Consider the following 20,105-nt stretch of genomic DNA (forward strand, 5'->3'; position numbering starts at 1 on the left):
GACCTTAATATATATATATTTTTTGCATGTAGAAAAAAATTCCCAAACTGTCCCAAAGATTGGTCATTCGTTATCTGTGCATAAATAAATAATCAACAGTAAATCAGCCAGGTTTTTATCCGTATCATCTACAAATGTCAGAATTTCAGGACAAGAGACAGAGAGAAACGGAGTAAGAGAAAGAGATTGAAGTCTGCAAGTTTGGGCCTGTTGATAAATTGCAAATTGCAGGTTTCTGCAGCCTCAACTTGCCTTGGGGTTATGCAGGAAAGTTAGTAGAGGGTGGTGGTGGTGGTTAACTCTTTAATCACCAATCAGTTTTACAAATCAAAACCAGTTCCCAGGTCCGTTATGTTTATAAAAAGGAGGGAGGGAATGGCCTTGAAAACATCCTTCCCCTTTAACATACCGACTACAAAACAAATAGGGTTCCCTGCTTTGCCGTCAGCATTTAAACGAGAAAACATGGTTTAAAGGAGATTCCCCCTCCCCCTTTTAAAATGTGTATAGGAGAGTGGGGAACCTATTTCAGTTAGCAAAACCAACTGGAGGATGAAGGGTTAACTCCCCTTCTCCTTTCCCTGCACAGCCCCAAGGCAAATCGGGACCTTCATCTCGTTTGTTTTTGCCCCGAGTTAAGTTAAAAATTCCTTTGCCCCGAGTTAAGTTAAATCATTTCCTTGTGTGCATACTCTCAACAGCAGAAAGACGAAGGGTGACTTAGTAATATCTCCACTTAGTAATACCTCCTGGTCCTGCTACCTGCCTGCCTGCCTGGAACTCCAAAAATCGGGACGTTAAAAAGTGCCCAGCTAGCAAACTGCTTTTTTGCATGGGCAAGTCACCAGCTGGGCTGCTCCACTCGGGGGAGTAATCCACCTACAAAAGTTCCCGTGTTGCATAACTCATCCAAGACCAGGGTAGAGCATGGGCAAATCAAAGGCATTTGTGAAATTGCCAACATTTATGTTCCCATTCCTGTAAAGGCAACCAACCCAGGGGAATTAAGTTACTATTGTTTCTTTCAACCCAGAATAACTTAATCTCAAAACGACTGGAAAGGAGGCCTATAAAAAGACTGCAGACGTTACATCTGCCATGAACTCCTATTTTTGACCATTGCTGACAGGGCAGGAAAGATGCCCCTTTCCCCAAAAATACAGACACACATACATAAATATGAAAATGAGCCATTACCCCCAATCTTTCTTCCAGGGAGCTGAGAATGGCACACGCAGGGTTCTGTCATTCTGTCAGCAAGACAACCCTGCGAGGTAGGCAGACTCTGAGCAATGGGAAGCACGAGCCACTGATCATAAGGAAAGCGGGAGTGGAGCACGACCCAAACAAAAGGGGCGTGGGAAGAAAGGACATATGGAAAGGGCAGAACCACCGCAAAGGGGGGATAAACAACTTAATAACCAACTTTTTAAAAAGCCTCCCTGCCTGTAGAAAATTAGCTCATCAGGGAAAGAAGCAAGGTTAAAACCTTTTCTCCTGATGTGCTACATTAAAAAAAAAATTTTTTTTTAATGTGACATATTAAAATACAGCCACCCTCCTGTATCCACTCAGAAGTGGCATGTACCACTAAAGAGTTTCCCAGGATTGTGAGGAAGGGGAAGTTCAACTAGAAGAGCCACTGAAAGAAGAAAAACTCCAGTGAAGAAAATAAGGGGGGGGGGGCGGGGAACTGGTGCTTGTAGGGGAAGAATCTTTTAATATTTCTGAAACCCCACTTCTTCACATTCTCAGTAGAATAATACTTCTGTTAAGTATAAAACTGATCCTATTGAGAATCTGGATTCAGGGGTAGTCAAACTGCGGCCCTCCAGATGTCTATGGACCACAATCCCCATGATGGGATGGGAATTGTAGTCCATGGACATCTGGAGGGCCGCAGTTTGACTACCTCTGACTGGAGGGACATCTCCCTGAAGCATCTTGATGCAAAACATGTTGGGGGCCCACAACTATGAAAGATCCTTTCCCTACGAGCACCACTGGTATTCCCCCCCTCCCCAATTTCTTCATCTAGGAGAGCAACAGGGCAACCAGAAAGGTTCCCAAGAGGCAGAGAGCTGGCATGTTAATTATTTTGCTGTGAAAGCCCAGTGCCTTTTAAAACTCAGCCGGTTAGATTGACTGGGGGGGGGGAGTGGGGCCCCGAGAGACCTACAAGGTTTAGAAGGCAATAAGACTCTTCAATTGCCTCCAGTGGGGGTTTCTCACCATGGCTCAGCTGGCCAGTGGGAGGAATATGGTACCCAAATGGAACAGGAAGCGGGAGGTCAACTGTAAGTCGATACACTGACGTCATTTCCTGTGCCCGGAAGTGACATCAGCCCACTGCTGAGGGAAGCCTAGGACGTCTTGGTATTTAAGCAAAACTCTATGGTTCGCCGGCAGTGACATTGGCACTTTGCTAGTGATTCCAGCGTGTCGCCGATAAGGACCCTTCCCCCAGGTACTCCCCTTCTGCTCTGTTTTGTTGCCAGAGGAGACCTGGCAACCTGCCTCACCAGGTCCCCCCACCCCCCACTGTCATGTCAAGCTGGGCATCTGCAAGGACTGGTTGGAGACACTCACCACCCCTCTTGTATCTAAGCAGCCTTCAGCATATACAGAACTGGAAGCAAAGGGTTTGTTTTGATTTTCCGTTAGCCTGATCGTCTGAACGCTGCTACCTTAGTCAGGGCCCACCAAAGCGGGATCTGAAATCACAGCTGGTATCGCTTAGCCAAAGAGGAGACTAGGATTTCGCAAAAGTATCAACACAGAAGTCCCCACTTCACCATGGCTTGCACTGCGACCCCAAACGGCAACTCCTCGGGAAAGCCACTGTGGGATTCAGAAGGGGGCTGTTCTGCTTTGCGATTTCCCAGCCAGTCTTGGCCAAGGCTGAGGCGTGGCCCCCCGGTTACAGCGACGGCAGGCCGGAACGTAGGGAACCAAAACGGCACTGGTCACAGCGAAATGGGAAGTGCTGAATTCCAATTTCACCAACTAAGCGGGTTAGTTCAAATAAACTGTAGATACAGGTGACATCTGATCTCAGCCCATATCTGAGTGCAGATAAAGATGTGACCCTCACAAACATCTTTTTTTTCCAACCCGTTTTCTTTTTAAGTAGGAAACCAATTAAAATATTTTCCCGGCCCGTTCTCTTTTTACATGTTTGCTTCTTCTTGAAAGCCGGGCCACCGAGGAGCAGGAAGGAACGCCGTCAATTTCTTAACCTTTTCACAAGCGCTGTCAAGCTACGTTGACCGTCATGGTCTTGGTGGGCTGTGGCTTTTGTACTAATGGGGGGCAGCAGCTGGAAATTAAGATTTAAGTGCTTGGGGGGAGGGGGGACATATACCGTGCTCCACATTTCTCAGTGATGCTCTTTGGATTTCTGAAATGTCAAGAACCAAGTCCCGAGTAAACAACAGAGAAAGCAGCAGAGAGAAAGGATAAGGGGGCGCCGTTTTCCTTCCCCTGCGGCGGCAGGGGCTCCGGGGGGTTCGGCATCAAGCTTTCTTTCCCGCTGCATTCACCTTTTCCATCAGAAGGAAGATGTGCTCTGCAAACTCCCGGATTGCGCCGCGGCCACCGTTGCATTTGCAAATGTAGCTCGTAGCTTTCTGCGAGGCTGGGCAACCGTCAGCGGGGACTGCGCTCATGCCGGCTTTTTTCAAGCACTCCACGTCCGACTCCTCGTTTCCTGCAGCGAAAGAGGCACCAAGTGCACGGTCAGGTTATTGGAAGCCCGTTGCCAGTAGGGAAATCTGAGTTCGAATGCCGCCGTGGGCCCCGGAATCCCATTGGATAGCCTTGGGCCAGTCAGACTCTCAGCATGACCTCTTGGGGTAATTGGGCAAACAAAATGGAGGGGAGGAAGAAGAGTTGGTTTTTATGCCCTGTCTTTCACTTCCTGAAGGAGTCTCAAAGCAGCTGGCAATCGCCTTGCCTTCACCTGATAGAACGGCTGATTTTAGGAACTTAGGCAGATTGGGAGCGGGTGGGCAGAAGGGATTGTGTCAGTGCTTGGCTCTTATGGCCCTTCCTTGCATGCCCAGGGAAAGGCCAATCAGGAGGTGAATTTCTCCCAGGCCAGGCTATTTTGGAGGGGAGGGCGGGAGGCATCATTTGGGCATGGAATTGGGTTCACTGTGCGTGGGCAGGGAGTTTTGAATGTCCTGCATTTCGCAGGGGGTTGGACTAGATGACCCGGGAGGTTCCTTCCACCTCTATGGTTCTAATTATTCCATCCACATGAGGCATCAAGTCACTTCTGACTTACGGCGGCCCTGTGAATAAAACATCCTGTCTCCGGGCATTTGCGCCCATGCCAAATGATGCCACTCCGATCTACATCAGCTGCCAAGCACAAGTGGACTTCTCCATTACACAAAGTAAAATTCACTCACGAAAGGCACAGGACATGGACGGAACGCGCTTCATTTACCATGTGTGAAAGCGCCCACTGACAACTGCGCTCAGGTCTGGCAAACCGAAGGTCACCGCCAGTTCCCGTCCGAAAGGATACCACCTCCAAGAGGTTACGAAAAATGTTTGGGAGCAGGGCCTCACCTAAGTATGCCACCTCCTTCCAGCATAAGTTCAGCTCTGTCCTCCATTTCTCGACGACGGGCAGCTTGTGGGCCACGCCGACTTCCGCCACGCAGCCCAGCTTCATGGCAGAAAGCGTCTTGGGCGAGCAGTTCCGCTCGGAGATCAGGCGTACCTAGAAAAAGAGTTGGTTTTTATACCCTGCTGTCCATTGCCTGAAATGAGTCTCAAAGCAGCTTACAATCGCCTGCCCTTCCTCTCCCCACAAAAAGACACCCTGAAAGGTAGGTGGGGCTGAGAGAACTCAGAGAGAACTGTGACAGGCCCAAGGTGACCCAGCTGGCTGCATGTGGAGGAGGCACAGGGAATCAAACATTAGTCTGCGATTCTGGACCAGGACACCATTTGGTTCTCTCAACAGACATCCTGTGAGGCAGGTGAGGCTGAGAGAGCTCTGAGAGAACAGAACTAACAGGACTGTGACTAGCCCAAGGTCACCCGGCTGGCTGCATATGGAGGAGGAATGGGGAATCAAAGCCAGTTCTCCAGATTGGAGTATGCCATTCTTGACTATGACACCATGTTGGTTCTCCCAACAACAGACATCCTGTAAGGCAACTGAGGTTGAGAGACTTCTGAGAGAACTGTGGATAGCCCAAGGTCACCCAGCAGGCCTCATGTGTTTCAAAGTTCCTTACAATCTTCTGCCTTTCTTGTGAGGCAGGTGGGGCTGAGAGGCTCCCAAGAGAACTGCGACTGACCAAAGGTTGCCCAGCATGCGGAAAAGTGGGGATTCAAACCCAGTTCTCCAGCTTAGAGGCCACCACTCTTAACCACCACACAAACTGGCTCTCAATGTAAAAATGTTGCTTTGGCAGCCCCGGCACAAATATCTCTCCACTCCCTGACAAAAGGTAGGCTACAGAAGCCATTCTGTGGCTGGCACCGCCTCCTGGGGCAGCCATTTTGGGGCTGTGGCCATCCCCCCCCCCCGTATCAGAGTTACCAAGGCAACCACAGGGTGTCGGAAAGGTTGGGAACCAGTGCTACATATGACACCGGCCTTGAAGCCCCTCTCTCAGAGGGTCTCCTCTAAACTGAAATTTCCACGACCGTCCAGCCCTTCAACACTCCCCTGCTCCCAACTGTCAGAAATGCGACGTACTTCAACGCCCCTTTGCTGTAGTAGCTGGACCCCAACGGCATCCCGGACGTCGTAAGAAAGGACCTCTTTTCCGTCTTCAGACATGTAGATGTGACCGGTGGTCAGGCACCCGTCGATGGTACACACCAGCAGCTTCACTTCCTTCAGCGCCTCCTTTCCGAAATACCCAAACCTGGAAACGCAGAGGGGGAGATCAGGGTTGAGAGGTCGCTGGTTCGTTGCCCACCCTCCTGAAACAGGCAGATGAAAAACAAAGAGTCTTCTGCATGTACTTCTTTCTTCTGGGGACCCAGAGCAGCTTAAATAATTTGGGAGGGGCTTTGGCGTAGTGGAAGGGCCTCTTGGTGTAGTGCTTAAGAGCAGCGGCTTCTAATCTGACAAGCCGGGTTGGATTCCCTGCTCCTCTAATGTCTACACTGAAGATGGTTTTATCCTGGACCTCTAAGACTGCAGACCGGAACCAGCATGGTAATGATTTCTTTACTTAGTTCATTTCTACCCCACTTTTCTCACCAGGGGGGACCCAAAGCTGCCACCCATTCAGAAAACCCTTCCAGGGCTGTCAAGAAACCCCAGGGTCTCACAAAACTGAGAAAGCCTGGTCTAACCACTACACCACTACTCTGAGCAACTTCTCATGAAGCAACGAAGGTAAAGGTAAAGGTATCCCCTGCGCAAGCACCGAGTCATGTCTGACCCTTGGGGTGACGCCCTCTAGCGTTTTTGTGGCAGACTCAATACGGGGTGGTTTGCCAGTGCCTTCCCCAGTCATTACCGTTTATCCCCCAGCAAGCTGGGTACTCATTTTACCGACCTCGGAAGGATGGAAGGCTGAGTCAACCTTGAGTCGGCTGCTGGGATCGAACTTCCAGACTCATGGGCAGAGCTTCAGACTGCATGTCACTGCCTTACCACTCTGCGCCACAAGAGGCAACAAAGGTACAATGAGATTTTTGCTGAGTTTGGCGCCGGTTTGGTTTAAAGGCTTTCTCAAAAAAGGGTTTTAAGCAAGGAAGATCTGGAACATCCCAACGGGCATAAGGTGGGGCGAGCAAACATGAGCCTCAGCTCCTGTCTGAAAAGGCTTTGCTATTATATTATCAACCCCCCCTTTCAGTCTCCAAATGAGCTCTCCCAGGGGTTTGAGGCAATGCGAACACCAACAGCCAATCAAAGTGTGCCTTGGGGAGGGGCATGGCCAGGTGACCGGCTCCCTGGTAGTCCTCTCAATGGATCCCAGAACAATGGATGGGGGCAATCCATGGCAGAAGGGCCTGGCCAATCAGTTTAGCTGACTCTACAGAGAGCTTTTTTTTGGGGGGGGGGGAGAGAAGGTTCCCCACAGCGACAAATCCAGTGGTCAAGCCAATGGGGCTCTTTTTCTTTACCGCAAGACTCTTTGCTCGGCGATCGGCCAATCGATGTCCACGTCGATGTCCACGCTGTGCTCGGCCCGCATTTCGTAATAAGCCATCTTCCCACCCTAAACAAAATGAAGACCCATCAGCGTTTAGCTGAGCTCCTCAGGCAAAGAGCAGAACCGAAATGAACTCGATATCTACAAGAAGAGTGGGTTTTTATAACCCGCTTTTTACTATCCGAAGGAGACTCAAAGCAGTTTACTATTGCCTTCCCTTCCTCTCTCCACAACAGACACCCAGAGAATTAGGTGGGGCTTAGAGAGCTCTGAGAGAACTGCTCTGTGAAAACAGCTCTGTGACTGGCCCAGTCACCCTGGGGTCCTGTGTCTCAAAGCGGTCTACAACCACGTTTCCTTCCTCTCCCCACAACGGACACCCTTGTGAGGAAGATGGAGTTGAGAGAGCTCTGAGAAAACTGCTGTGAGAGAACAGCTCTAACAGGACTGTGACTGGCCCAATGTCATTCAGCTGCTTGAATGTGTAGGAGGAGTGGAAAATGAAACCCAGCTAAACTGCCCCTCTTAGCCACTACACCACACTGGATCTCTAGATCTGGGCTCACTCCAACCCTCTTAATATTCAAGATGGTTTACTCTACCTCCCATAAGAAATAAGCAAATAGAATATAATTCACAACCACTCTGGTGGCATGGATGCGAATGGGTTGTTATTTAGGGGACACTCAGGAGTGTCAACAGCACTCCACCCCCAGAGAAGCCTCAAATCCAGCTTGGGAGTCCGCAGAGAAAGCTCAGAACTGGGTCCCTTTGGGGCACCTTCATGATTATGAAAAAAGACATTGGCCAATGAGCATGGAAGTCATGTGACCAAAACTGGCTTAGAATCCCTGGCCCCAACAGGTGAGGCTGACCTTAACCCATGACTAGGGCCTTTTCGGTGTTGGTTCCAGCATGGTGGAGCGCTCTGCCGAAAGACACCAGAATAAATTCCTGCAGGACCTTAGCCAGTTCCTCAGAACTGTCCTGCCAGGCCTATAGCTGAGGCCCAGACCGGCCATCAAGAAGCCACTGCTGAAACAGAAGGAAGATCTGCCCGTCCAAAGGTCTTAACCCACCCCTCCCGGTTCAACTTATAAAAATGTTTTAATGATTTATATTTTGAATTTATTCTAGGATTGTTTTAAAACATGTCGTTACCCGCCCTGAGTTATTCTGGAAGGACGAGCTACAAAACTAAAGGTTATTATTATTATGTATTATTTATCATCACCATAAAAGGCAGAGCTAGTCCCCAAATGAAATGGCGCCAACCACAACAAGGCACGGATTGAGGTTATATATAACTCTAACAGTTATCTCTTCAATACTGCAAGCAAAAGGGCGGGTTCACAAGATGCCTTTCAATCCACACAGCCAATCAGGAGCTCTGCTGGGAAATAGCCCCATCTAGTCCCGCCTGCTTTCTAACGCAGCACCCAAAGGCACCACTTTGGGGAACCCAGCCTGGAAAGTGTGGGCGAAGTTGGGAACAGGCCCAGCCCTGCATCAGCACCAACCTGTAAATACCCCTTGTCAATCAGGGACCGTTTGGCAAAGTAAAACGAACCATTTTCGTAAAGTTCCCCATCCCAGTCCTGGCGCCGGGGTCGTTTTGCCGGATTCAGGTTCTGGGGTTTTGTCACCTCACACACTGTGAACAAAAAACAAGAGAATCTTATCTAAGGGGAAATATTGAAGGTGAGACTCGGATTTGGATTTCTATCAGCATCTTAATCGGAAAAGATATGACAAAATCTTTGTGGAAACGTGCAAACTTGCACTTAATCTCCCAAACAGAGTTTATTCAGCGAAATGAGGAAAAAGATTGTGTATTGTAACGGCCAGGTGACAACAACTCTTCCTTGGCTATTTTCTTCTTATTTGAAAACAAACAATATATTCTTATTTAGTAAGAATAAATACATTTTACTTACACACTAGTAAAACGTTCAAGCATAAAGCTTCAACCGTGGCTTTCTTCTGAGGTAAAAACCGGTTTTCAGAGATAGTTTTTTCCTGTTTACATCAAGTCAGAATTGGTTCTGTTACACCAGGGGTAGTCAACCTGTGGTCCTCCAGATGTTCATGGACTACAATTCCCATGAGCCCCTGCCAGCGTTTGCTGGCAGGGGCTCATGGGAATTATAGTCCACGAACATCTGGAGGACCACAGGCTGACTACCCCTGTGTTACACCGTTTCCTTTTTGACATTCACAACACAGAAGCGGAGATTATTTTACATTTTCTGACTGACTTATAAACATGACCGGAGACTCACTCTAAATCTCAGCATACAACACGGTCACTAACTATCAAAGCTAACAGAATTCTTCTACCAGGCATCACTTTGGTATCTGTGAGTGTGCATGCAAAAATTTCCACAGGGAAGGCACAGTTCTACCATCTTCCTGCAACATTCCCTGACCGAAGAAAAGAGTGCATTTCCGCCAGCAGCTTGAATGGCTCAGACTACCCCAAGCAAAGCCTCTTGACTCGGAAATATCTGTAGTGCATGTGATTCAACAGGATATGAATGGCTCGGACTAGCCCATGTTTGCCAGCGTTCGAAAGCTAAGCAAGGTCAGCCCTTGTTCCTCCTTGGACAGGAGACCATGAAGGAAGCGGAGGTTGCTATGAAACCTTACCTCCTTTTTTGATTTCACTCCACCTGAACTGATGCCGCCTCACCACAGAAAAGACCGAGTCGAAGCCGTCCTCTCGGATCATTTTGGCCACTCTGATCAGATCCTTGGGATGCAAGCACGGAGAGGTGGCTTGGATGTTTCCTACGACGTCGACCTCTGCAAACACAAACACAAACGAACAACAAAATTCCATAAAGTAACCGTTAGGTAACGTTACATAAGGCAAACAAGTTCAGGTTTGTAGTTTTTTTAGAGCGGTTTCTCAGTGGGCCAGGCTTCCTCGGGAGGTGGTGGGTTCTCCATCTTTGGAAATATTTAAACAGAGGCTGGATAGGCGTCTGACGGAGAGGCTGATTCTGTGAAGGCTCAAGGGGGTGGCAGGTGACAGTGAGTGAGCGAGAGGGTTGGGAGTGTCCTGCACAGTGCAGGCTTTTGGACTACATAACCCAGGAGGTCCCTTCCAACTTTATGATTCTATGATTCTAACCTCTTATCACCACTGCATTATAGACAGGGATTCCACTACACGCTCTTATCAGTCACTTTCTTTCTTTTTGTACCCCCCTTCCCAGCCGAAGAAAGTATTCTGTGAAGCTCAGATGCTCTCTCCCTACCTCGGTAATGCAGGGCTCCCCAAGGTGATGCCTGTAGGCAACAAGCATTCCCCCACCTTGCTTTCACAGAAGCATTTCCGGGTCAGGATGGGGGTTAGGCTGAACTTGTTCTAAACTTCCTCAAGGGGGTTTTTTCCTCCAAGCTCCCCACTCCCCGATCGCTGCCCGTTTTAACCTCGCAAGGGCCGCACCGTCGTGGTAGTGAAGAAACTCCATGATGGCATCCAGAGACGTCGAGGAATCTTTGGACACTTCGGAGCTCCTTCGATGGACTTGCGCTCCGAACTGCTTGGCCACTTTCTCGATCTCATCGTGGTCGGTGGAAACCCAGACGCTGTGGGTAGACAAAAAAATATAAAATTAAATTACAAGAGCAACATGAGAAGTTGCTCAAAGAGGCGAGGAGGAGCAACTGTGTCAGTGAGGACTCAGCGAAACCACCTGATGCTGGGCCAGTAGTGCCTTCAAGAGACCAAACAAGAGTTTCGGGAAGAAGGTTTTGAGAATAAAAGCCTCTTTCATCAGTCACGAGTAGAAATAGAGATCGCTTGAATGGTTTATCAGCCATTCTCAACCTTTTTACCCTTGAGAAACCCCTGAAACATTCTTCAGGCTTGGAGAAAACCCAGAAGTGGCATAATCATGCAGAACATGGTTGGGAAGCATCACTGTGTACATGATCAGGCAGTGTGATGCAGCAGTAAAAAAGGCAAATGCCATTTTGGGCTGTATCAACAGGGGCATCACATCAAAATCACAAGATGTCATCGTCCCATTGGACACAGCACTGGTCAGACCACACCTGGAGTATTGTGTGCAGTTCTGGAGGCCTCACTTCAAGAAGGACGTAGATAAAATTGAAAGGGCACAGAGGAGAGCGACGAAGATGATCTGGGGCCAAGGGACCAAGCCCTATGAAGATAGGTTGAGGGACTTGGGAATGTTCAGCCTGGAGAAAAGGAGGTTGAGAGGGGACATGATAGCCCTCTTTAAGTATTTGAAAGGTTGTCATTTGGAGGAGGGCAGGAGGCTGTTCCCGTTGGCTGCAGAGGAAAGGACGCGCAATAATGGGTTTAAACTACAACGATATAGGTTAGATATCAGGAAAAAATTTTTCACAGTCAGAGTAGTTCAGCAGTGGAATAGGCTGCCTAAGGAGGTGATGAGATCCCCCTCACTGCCACAGTCTTCAAGCAAAGGTTGGATACACACTTTTCTTGGATGCTTTAGGATGCTTAGGGCTGATCCTGCATTGAGCAGGGGGTTGGACTAGATGGCCTGTATGGCCCCTTCCAACTGATTCTATGCCTACCTGGAGCTCCTCCCTTTCTCATGCCCTCCATTGGCCATTTCTGGAGGGGGGGAGAGAGAGGTCGACATGACCATATATAACTTTCTCCCAATTGGGAAACCCTTCCAGGGATGCCAAAAAACCCTAGGATTCACAAAACCCTGGTTGAGAAAGCCTGGCTTATTATTTTGTTTATATTATTAATAATAATAATTGGACTTATATGACCGCTGCTCTCAGCAAACTGGCTCACGGCCGTTTACATTTTCACTTGCACCCTTAAATTTGGGTTGTTCTCTAAGGCAGGGCTAGTCAACCTGTGGCCTCCAGATGTCCTGGGATTCAGAGTCTTAGTGCAGATATAGAGGTTCCCCAGTCACTGTGGTTAGTAGGCATTGATAGACTTTAAAGTTGGGTCACCAGCTCTGGGACGGGAAACACCTTAAGATTTTGCAGGTGAAGCCTGCGTAGGGTGGAGTTGGAGGAGAGGAGAGGCCTTAACATGGGGCAAATGCCACAGAAGCCCCCTTCCGAAGCAGCCATTTTTCTTCCAGGGGAACTGGTTGTCTGGAGACCATTTGTGATACCAAGAGACCTGCAGAAGCCACTTAGCACCCTAAGTCAGGGGTAGTTAACCTGTGGTCCTCCAGATGTTTGCTGGCAGGGGCTCATGGGAATTGTAGTCCATGGACATCTAGAGGACCACAGGTTGACTACCCCTGCTCTGTGCTATGGACTTGAATCTAACTGTTCTACTGCAGATCAGACCAGCTACCCTCTGAAATTACTCAAGAAAGAAGCCTTTCTAATCACCATTCTAAACAGGATGGTATTCACTTTTGGCCCAATTTTGAGTAAAGGGACAGGGGTTTCATACAGTGATTTTTCTTCCATTAATCTGTAAAGCACTATGGACCTTTCAAACAAGGCCGCTTCCCCCACTCCGCTACTGTGCAATCTTCCGCAGGCTTTATTTTAAAAGAATGTTCTGAGTTGAGCTCCATTGCCAAAGAGGGGTCGGAAACTGAAGACGGTTGTTTCCCCTCAAAAGTGGCTCAAAAACGCTTTGCTAACCTGATGCGAGTGGGCTTGTGCAAACAGGTAAATAAATTCTGCTAGTGGCGGGTTCCTAAAACAGGTCTGTCTGAAATGACAGGGGGGAAAATCCATGACCAGCTAGTCGTCCTGCAGAGACAGGCAATGGCAAACCACCTCTGTCAGACTCTTGCCACGGGCAAAAAACAGCAAGAATGATAAAGTGAGTTTTAACCGCAGCTGAAACCCAAACCCAAAGGACTGATTAGCTTTTTAAGCAAAGAATTATCATGCGGCATAATTGGGATGTTATAGAATCATAGAGTTGGAAGGGGCCACACAGGCCATCTAGTCCAACTCCCTGCTCAACGCAGGATCAGCCCAAAGCATCCTAAAGCATCCAAGACACACTTTACTAATTTGCTACTAATTTACTTTTTAAAATATCTGTACTCTTATGATCCCGGTTCCATTGTCTGAAGAAGCATGCATACACTAAGGTGACCAGATTGTCCCACTTTTGGAGGGACATCTGGGGGTACCTGGCAAATTGTACTTATGTTGAAATTAAATATATATATATATTACAATACTATTTTTGCATTCTATGAAACTTTTTGTTGCCCTATTTAGACCAAATTTTTAATCAAGGACCCCCCCCCCCCCCGGTCAATGGTTACCAATGTTAAAATCTGGTCACCTTAGCATACACGGAAAGCTCACACCCTGAATCAATCTCGGTTGGTCTTAAAGGTGCCATTGGACTCAAATTTTGTTGTGCTGCTTCGGATCAACATGGCTACCCACCTGACTCAACCTTATTGGAGAAGGATTCATGCAGATGGCCATGTTGGTCCGAAGTTGCACGATGAATTTACTAATTTGCTACTAATTTCCTCTCCCCTTATATCTGTGATCTTACGATTCCTGTTCCATTGTCGGAGGAAGCTCACACCACGAATAAACCTTGGTGGGTCTTAATAGAGCCAGTGGACTCCAATTTTGTAGCGCTGAAACAACTGTACAATTTACCACCATGTAAAATCCCCTGCATAGATGGTTACGGTAAAAACCAGATTCTCGTATTCCTTTGCTTGCTCGCTCAAATAAGGAATCAAAACCAAGATCCAGATTTTGGACCTGCTGCACAAGAGCTAACTTCAGAATCAAATGGGGGTTACTCCTCAAGGCAGGGGTAGTCAACCTGTGGTCCTCCAGATGTTCATGGACTACATTTCCCATGAGCCCCTGCCAGCGTTTGCTGGCAGGGGCTCATGGGAACTGTAGTCCATGAACATCTGGAGGACCACAGGTTGACTACCCTGCCTTAAGGTGCCACAGTCCTCCCTGTTTATCCCCCCCCCCCTGCAAAAAAAGGCCCCGGGCTTAAGCACTCATTCGCATTTTCCCTTGTTTGTTTCGGGGTCCAACCCTCTGAACCCCAAAGCACCACGCCCCTACAACGTGGCCACCCTAAGAACAGCGCAGAAGCCAAGTTGCATCCAACACGACACGGAAGTCGCGCCCGGAACTAAAGGAACCTTTCCCCTTTGTTTGAATATCAATCGGGAACGCCCCTTACGGGCGCATGCGCAAACCTCTGGAAGACGCCGGCGTCCAGGGCTGCCCTCAAGACCCAGCCAATCAGCGGCACTCCGGCCAGCAGCTTAATGTTCTTCAGCGGGATCCCTTTGCTGCCCCCGCGGGCCAGGATGAGCGCCGCCATGTGCGCGGAAGGCCGCTCGGCCTCGCCAGACCCCTCGGGACGCCCGGCAGCGGCAGAAGAGGAGGCAGGAAAAGAAGGTCTATCGGCAGCCGCCATCCTCCTCCCGGAGAGACGAACATTTCCCTCACGGACACGTCTAGGCCGCGCCTCCTCACGTAGCGTTCGTGGGGCGCGGCCGAAGAGCATGCTGGGAGATGTAGTTTTCCCCCGGCGTGGCGTTAGATTGCCGCCTTTGCTTCGTAGACCGGAAATGGCCGGGGGCTCTTGGTGAAGGCTGATGGGAAATGTAGTTTGTTGAAGCGAAGAGAGCGGGGAGAGGCCGTGTCTCCCGCTGGGTGATGGGAAATGTAGTTCTAATGGTGGTTCTCTTGGAATTAGAGCTCGTCTCCAGGCAATTGAAATCTGCTCCCCTGGAGAAAATAGCTGCTTTGAAGGGTAGATTTAGGGATGCCAGTCTCCAGGTGGGGCCTGGAGATCCCCTGGAATTAGCAAATGTCCAGATTAAATAGATCAGTTCCCCTGGAGAAAATGACTTCTTTAGAGGGGGGACTCCATTAGCATTATGCTTCACTTAGGTCCCTCCCTGCCCTAAGTCTAAGGTGACTAGATTGTCCCATTTTTGGAGGGACATCTGGGGGCACCTGGCAAATTGTACTTATGTTGAAATTAAATTATATATATTACAATATTATTTTTGCATTCTATGTGTTTAGGGTTGCAATGGGTTGGACATGACTTCGCAACTAACAACAACATTTTAAGTGTAGTAGCCTCTAATCTGGAGAACCAGGTTTGATTCCCCACTCCTCCACATGCAGCCAGCTTGGGACAGTCACAGTTCTCTCAGAGCTCTCTCAACCCCATCTGCCTCACAGGGGTTTTGTTGTCGGGAAAGGCAGAAAAGGCAATTGTAAGCCACTTTGAGTTCCTTTGGGTCGTGAAAGAGTTACCCTTAGATTCTTGCCTAGCCTTGCCCTCCAAGGTTTTGTGGGTGGCTTTGCCTCTTGTGGGAACCATTTTGTGGCTGCACCCATCACCCTGGTGTTGGCAGCTCTCCCTTCCCACCCGGTTGCATTCCAGAATGTGAGAAGTCTCCCTGGCTTTCTTTCTGCAATATTCCTGATCCCCAGAAGAGGGCAGGTGCATCACATGGAACTGTTTTTTTTCATTTTTGCATGTGTGAAATTAGGCAGTCTCCTTCAACCCTTTTGAGATTTGAGAATTGTGTCACAGGTGGCCAAACCCAGGTGCAATCAGGAGGTCCACCAGTGGGGCCAGAACTCCCGAAGCCCTCCCATTGTGGCCTCCCCAAGCGCCAAGAATACAGAGCATCGCTGCTACACACAGAGTGTTCCCTCTATACCAAGGGTGCCCAACGTGTGGCTTTCCAGATGTCTATGGACTATAATTCCCATGAGCTTCAGAGACCCATGGGAATTGTAGTCCATGAACATCTGGAGAGCCACAGTTTGGGCACCTCTGCTCTATACCTTGTAGCTAACAGCCCCTGATGAATTTCTGTTTCTTATATTTATCCAGTCCCCTTTTGAAGCGTTCAGTGCTTGCAGCCTCAAATGAGTAGCCGTGTTGGTCTGAAGTAGCACAATAAAATCAGAGTCCAGTGGCACCTTTAAGACCAACAAAGATTTATTCAAGGTGTGAGCTTTCGAGTGCAAGCATTCTTCGTCAGACTAAGAACTGACCATCATAGTGGGAATATATAAGCAAAAGTTAATCCTGTTACATTAGTAAACTGTGTCACCGCATCCAAATACAGCCACATGATAATTATCAGGGAATTATCAAAAGCTCCCACCTTGAATAAATCTTTGTTGGTCTTAAAGGTGCTACTGGACTCTGATTTTATAGTGTGGCAGGGAATTCTAGATTTAGTTTTTCCTTTACAACAATTATATGCTGCCTTTTTGAGACTTCACTGAGAGGGGCCACAGTAGAAAAGACACAATCAACACACAGTATGAAAATTTTGTTTTTGTTAGGTGCAAAGTCGTGTCCGACCCATCGCAACCCCATGGACAATGATCCTCCAGGCCTTCCTGTCCTCTACCATTCCCCAGAGTCCATTTATGTTTGCATGAAAATTAAAGAGTCCATTAAAATTTACTAGTATCCAAATAGGGCCGGCAGTCTCCAGGTGGTACCAGGGGGGTCTCTCACTGTTACAACTGAGCTCCAGCAGACAGAAATCAGTCCTTCCAGAGAAAATGGCTGGTTTGACGGGTGGTCTCTATTGTATTATAACCTGCTGAGACCCCCCCCCCCTCCTTAAATCCCACCATCTCCAGGCTCCATCCCCCAAATCTCCAGCTGCATCCCAACCCAGAGCTGGCAACCCTAGTTCAAAACCATCCACTAAAACCCAGAAGCATCAAAGTGCATTAAAAACACAAGCCATAAAAGATTGGGCCATCTAAAGAATCCCCATAAATGTCCTCAGGCTAGAAACACTTTGTAAAATCATGTCAAGATATCAAATCCCTTGTTAAAAGCCTGGATTGTTTTTGGTTTGGTTTGTTTTAAACTCCAATGTTTTGGCCTAGCATCCAAAGGAGAGCAACACAGGCACCAGGTGCGAACATGCAGTGTCTGCCTCTTGTTAGGCCACCAGTTCATCTCTTAAAGGCTTCTGGCAGCCACATCCTTTGGCAGTGAGTCCCACAGTTTAACGATATGGGGTTGCCAACTCCCACTTGGGAAACACCTGGATGTTTCCGGGGTAGATCCTGGGCAGGGGGAAGCTTGGAGAAGGGGGGTTTTCTGTGGGGCAGAGCGTGTACCCTCCGAAGCAGCCATTTTCTCCAGGGGAATTGATCTCTGTTGCCTGGAGTGCAGTTTGATCCCAGGAGATCTCCAGATACCACCTGGAGTTTATTGCAAACAAATACGTGGAGGTTGGCAACCCTAATGACAGCTGACCAGCTGCCTCTAAAAAGCCCATCAACAGGCAGGTTTCAAGAGCACCATCCTGCCTGTGCTCTCCTGGAATTGCTCTATAGATGCCCACTGCCTCTGGAACAGGTAGATATCCGTCATGACCAGTAGCCCCGTCCGCCATGAATTAGTCAACTCCCCTTTTAAAGCCTTCCAGGTTCGTGGCCGCATCCTGTATCACTGAGTCCCACTATAAGAGTCTTAACTATACGCTACGTAAATAAGGAATCCCTTTTGTGCGTCCTGAAATTCCCACTGTTCAGCTTCAGAGGATGAACCCTGGTTCTAGTGAGGGTGGCCGGTTCTGGGTTGGCAAATACCTGGAGATTTTGGTGGTGGAGCCAGGAGTGGGTGGGATTTGGGGCAGGGAGGGACCTCAGTTAAGTATAACGCTATGGAGTCCCCCCTCTAAAGCAGCCCTTTTCTCCAGGGGAACCGATTTCTTTAATCTGGAGAGGAGCTATAATTCCAGGGGATCCCCAGGTCCCACCTGGAGGCTGGCATCCCTATGTTTCCCATACATTTTAAATCAGAAAAAAAATGATTGGATTGTGTCGTCCCGCCCCTTCCTGCCCTCCCCAGTCTTCACCCTCAAATATCCAGGGATTTCCCACTATGGAATTGGGAAGGAACGCTAGCCAGTGTGGTAGAGTCTGGGTTCAGTTCCCACTTAGTCATGAGGCTTAAACTTTAAAAGGGCCGTTCCCTTTTTCCTCATCCTAACCTACCTCAAAAGATTGTTGTGAAAATAAAATGGAGGAAGGGAGAACTATGTACATTCCTTTAGTGGCTTATAATAGGGTGTGTGTGTGTGTACACACCTCTTGGCTCAAGGCAGAGTTATCCCCCCCCAGTCTTTCAAGTATAAAGAGCTCCATGGCCTTCCTCCTATTTATTTTGGCCCTGAGAGGTCCAGCACCTCCTACAGTCAGAATTAAGTACTGCAGGCTGTTCAAAAATTTAATAAATGCAACGAGGGATGTTAGTTTTACATTAGGAACAATTTTTACAGTGATCTGACATGGGAAATGTGTTCCCATCCGTTCTTTCTGGGAACATGACAATTACCCCTCTGGGATTTTCCTTTTGGACGCCACTGATGATGCCTAGTGTTGCGTAGTTTGGTGTGGGAGTTTGCTAATGGAATTCAGATACCGCAACAAGGGGCGTCTTCTCAGAGTTGTTCTCATGCCGGCACGGATGGAGCGAGGTCGTATTCCTTTGGGATTAGCCCACTACGTGATAGAGAAAGGTTTTCGTCCCCTGTGTACAATTGGTGTAAGGCATGTACAGAAAGAAAGTAGATTTCAAATGCCACATTTGTGGTCTCTCATCAAGAAGAGTTGGTTTTTATATCCCAATTTGCCCTACCTGAAGGAGTCTCAAAACAGCTTACAAAATCATCTTCCCTTCCTCTCCCCACAGCAGACACCCTATGAGGGAGGTGGGGGCCAAGAGAGGTCGGACAGAACTGCTCTCTGAGAACAAGACTATCAGGACTGTGACCGGCCCAAGGTCACCCAGCTGGCTGCAGGTGGAGAAGCGGGGAAACAAGCCCAACTCTCCGGATTAGAAGCCACTGTTCTTAACCACTACACCAAGCTGGCTGGTTCTTCAGATCTTCGGAGAAGAACCAGTTCTAAGCGACATCCTAAAACAGCAATCAGCTTAACCACCACTCTGGAATGGCACCATGCGTCTCTGTCTCACAGTCAGGGATACAGCAAATCTCATCAGGTCTACCAGATCCTTGCTAGCCAGCTTGTCATGTTTATGACTCTCCACATACCTGGTCTATCTTGCAGGTGTCACTGGACTCAGACTTTCCACTGCTGCTTCAGTGGTGGATTTGCTGAGGACCAAGCTTGAGGTCCGAGGCAGGATCCCAGCAGACATGTAATTGACCCATACGCTGCTAGATCCCGTCTGCCGCATCCAATCGGTTTAAGCCTGAAACTGACCAATAGCGCACTGGCAGGAAGATCCATGGGCTGCCCTGTGAAAATATGTTGGTGTTTTCAGGTGTGTGTGTGGGGGGGGGGAGAATTTCGGTTCAGTTTTCTTCAGTCTTCACTTTGTACCATGCTAAGGTCCTATTAAAGAGCTGACTGAACGCCCACTGTCCTGGCCTCCTTTGAACCCACGGATTTAACACGCCCCTCCTTGAATCTCATGTGCCGAATGATTTTATTTATTTAGATTTATATTGTCCTGGATTCATATGAACACACAAAGTGGCCTTCTACTGCATTGGACCCTTGGTCCATCAGAGTCAACATCATCTGCTTAAATCAGCAATGAGTCTCCCGGGTCTTAGAATCCGAATCAGACAGAGCTGGAAGAGACCCGAAAGGGCCATCCGGTCCAGCTCCCCAATCTTCTCGGGGACTTAAAAAAAACCACACCCTCCTGACAGGTGCTCATCCAGTCTCCTCCTCGAAACTTCCGATGAAGGAGACTCCACCACGCTCCGAGGCAGCAGATTCCATCTATGGACAGTCCTCGCCATCAGCAGATGCTTTCTAACATTTAAGTGGAACCCCCAGCTTGTGTTTTTGGATCCGCGCTGATGCCTGACAACAACCAGAGTTGCCAGGTGAAGGCTGAAGATCTTCCAGCTCTGTTGAGTTAAAAAAGCCTGCCCAGGAGGGTGGATTCTATGGTATTATACTCCTTTCCCCAAAATCTGCCCTATCCAG

General features: G+C 48.6%; 1 protein-coding gene across 1 annotated transcript; it reads right to left on the reverse strand.

Moving 5' to 3' along the window:
• CMAS (cytidine monophosphate N-acetylneuraminic acid synthetase) lies at positions 1 to 14,611 on the reverse strand. Its single transcript, XM_077340212.1, has 8 exons — positions 14,327 to 14,611; positions 10,594 to 10,736; positions 9,789 to 9,944; positions 8,660 to 8,793; positions 7,111 to 7,205; positions 5,723 to 5,894; positions 4,579 to 4,732; positions 1 to 3,709 (listed from the first exon to the last, which is right to left on the reverse strand). Exons 1-8 carry the CDS (start codon positions 14,548 to 14,550, stop codon positions 3,516 to 3,518), a joined length of 1,272 nt encoding a protein of 423 aa, XP_077196327.1. The 5' UTR covers positions 14,551 to 14,611; the 3' UTR covers positions 1 to 3,515.
• Positions 14,612 to 20,105: the final 5,494 nt, after the last annotated feature.

The sequence above is a fragment of the Paroedura picta genome, chromosome 5 (genome assembly GCF_049243985.1).
Source record: "Paroedura picta isolate Pp20150507F chromosome 5, Ppicta_v3.0, whole genome shotgun sequence".
Classification (NCBI taxonomy): Eukaryota; Metazoa; Chordata; class Lepidosauria; order Squamata; family Gekkonidae; genus Paroedura; species Paroedura picta.

Excerpts from the sequence above, each read along its gene's own strand:
- CMAS (XM_077340212.1), bottom strand. The coding sequence starts at position 14,550 with ATGGCGGCTGCCGATAGACCTTCTTTTCCTGCCTCCTCTTCTGCCGCT. Across the intron at positions 8,794-9,788 it reads GAGTGAAATCAAAAAAGGAG|TGTGTGAGGTGACAAAACCC; the intron begins GTAAGGTTTCAT and ends TTTTGTTCACAG. Across the intron at positions 4,733-5,722 it reads TACAGCAAAGGGGCGTTGAA|GTACGCCTGATCTCCGAGCG; the intron begins GTACGTCGCATT and ends CTCTTTTTCTAG.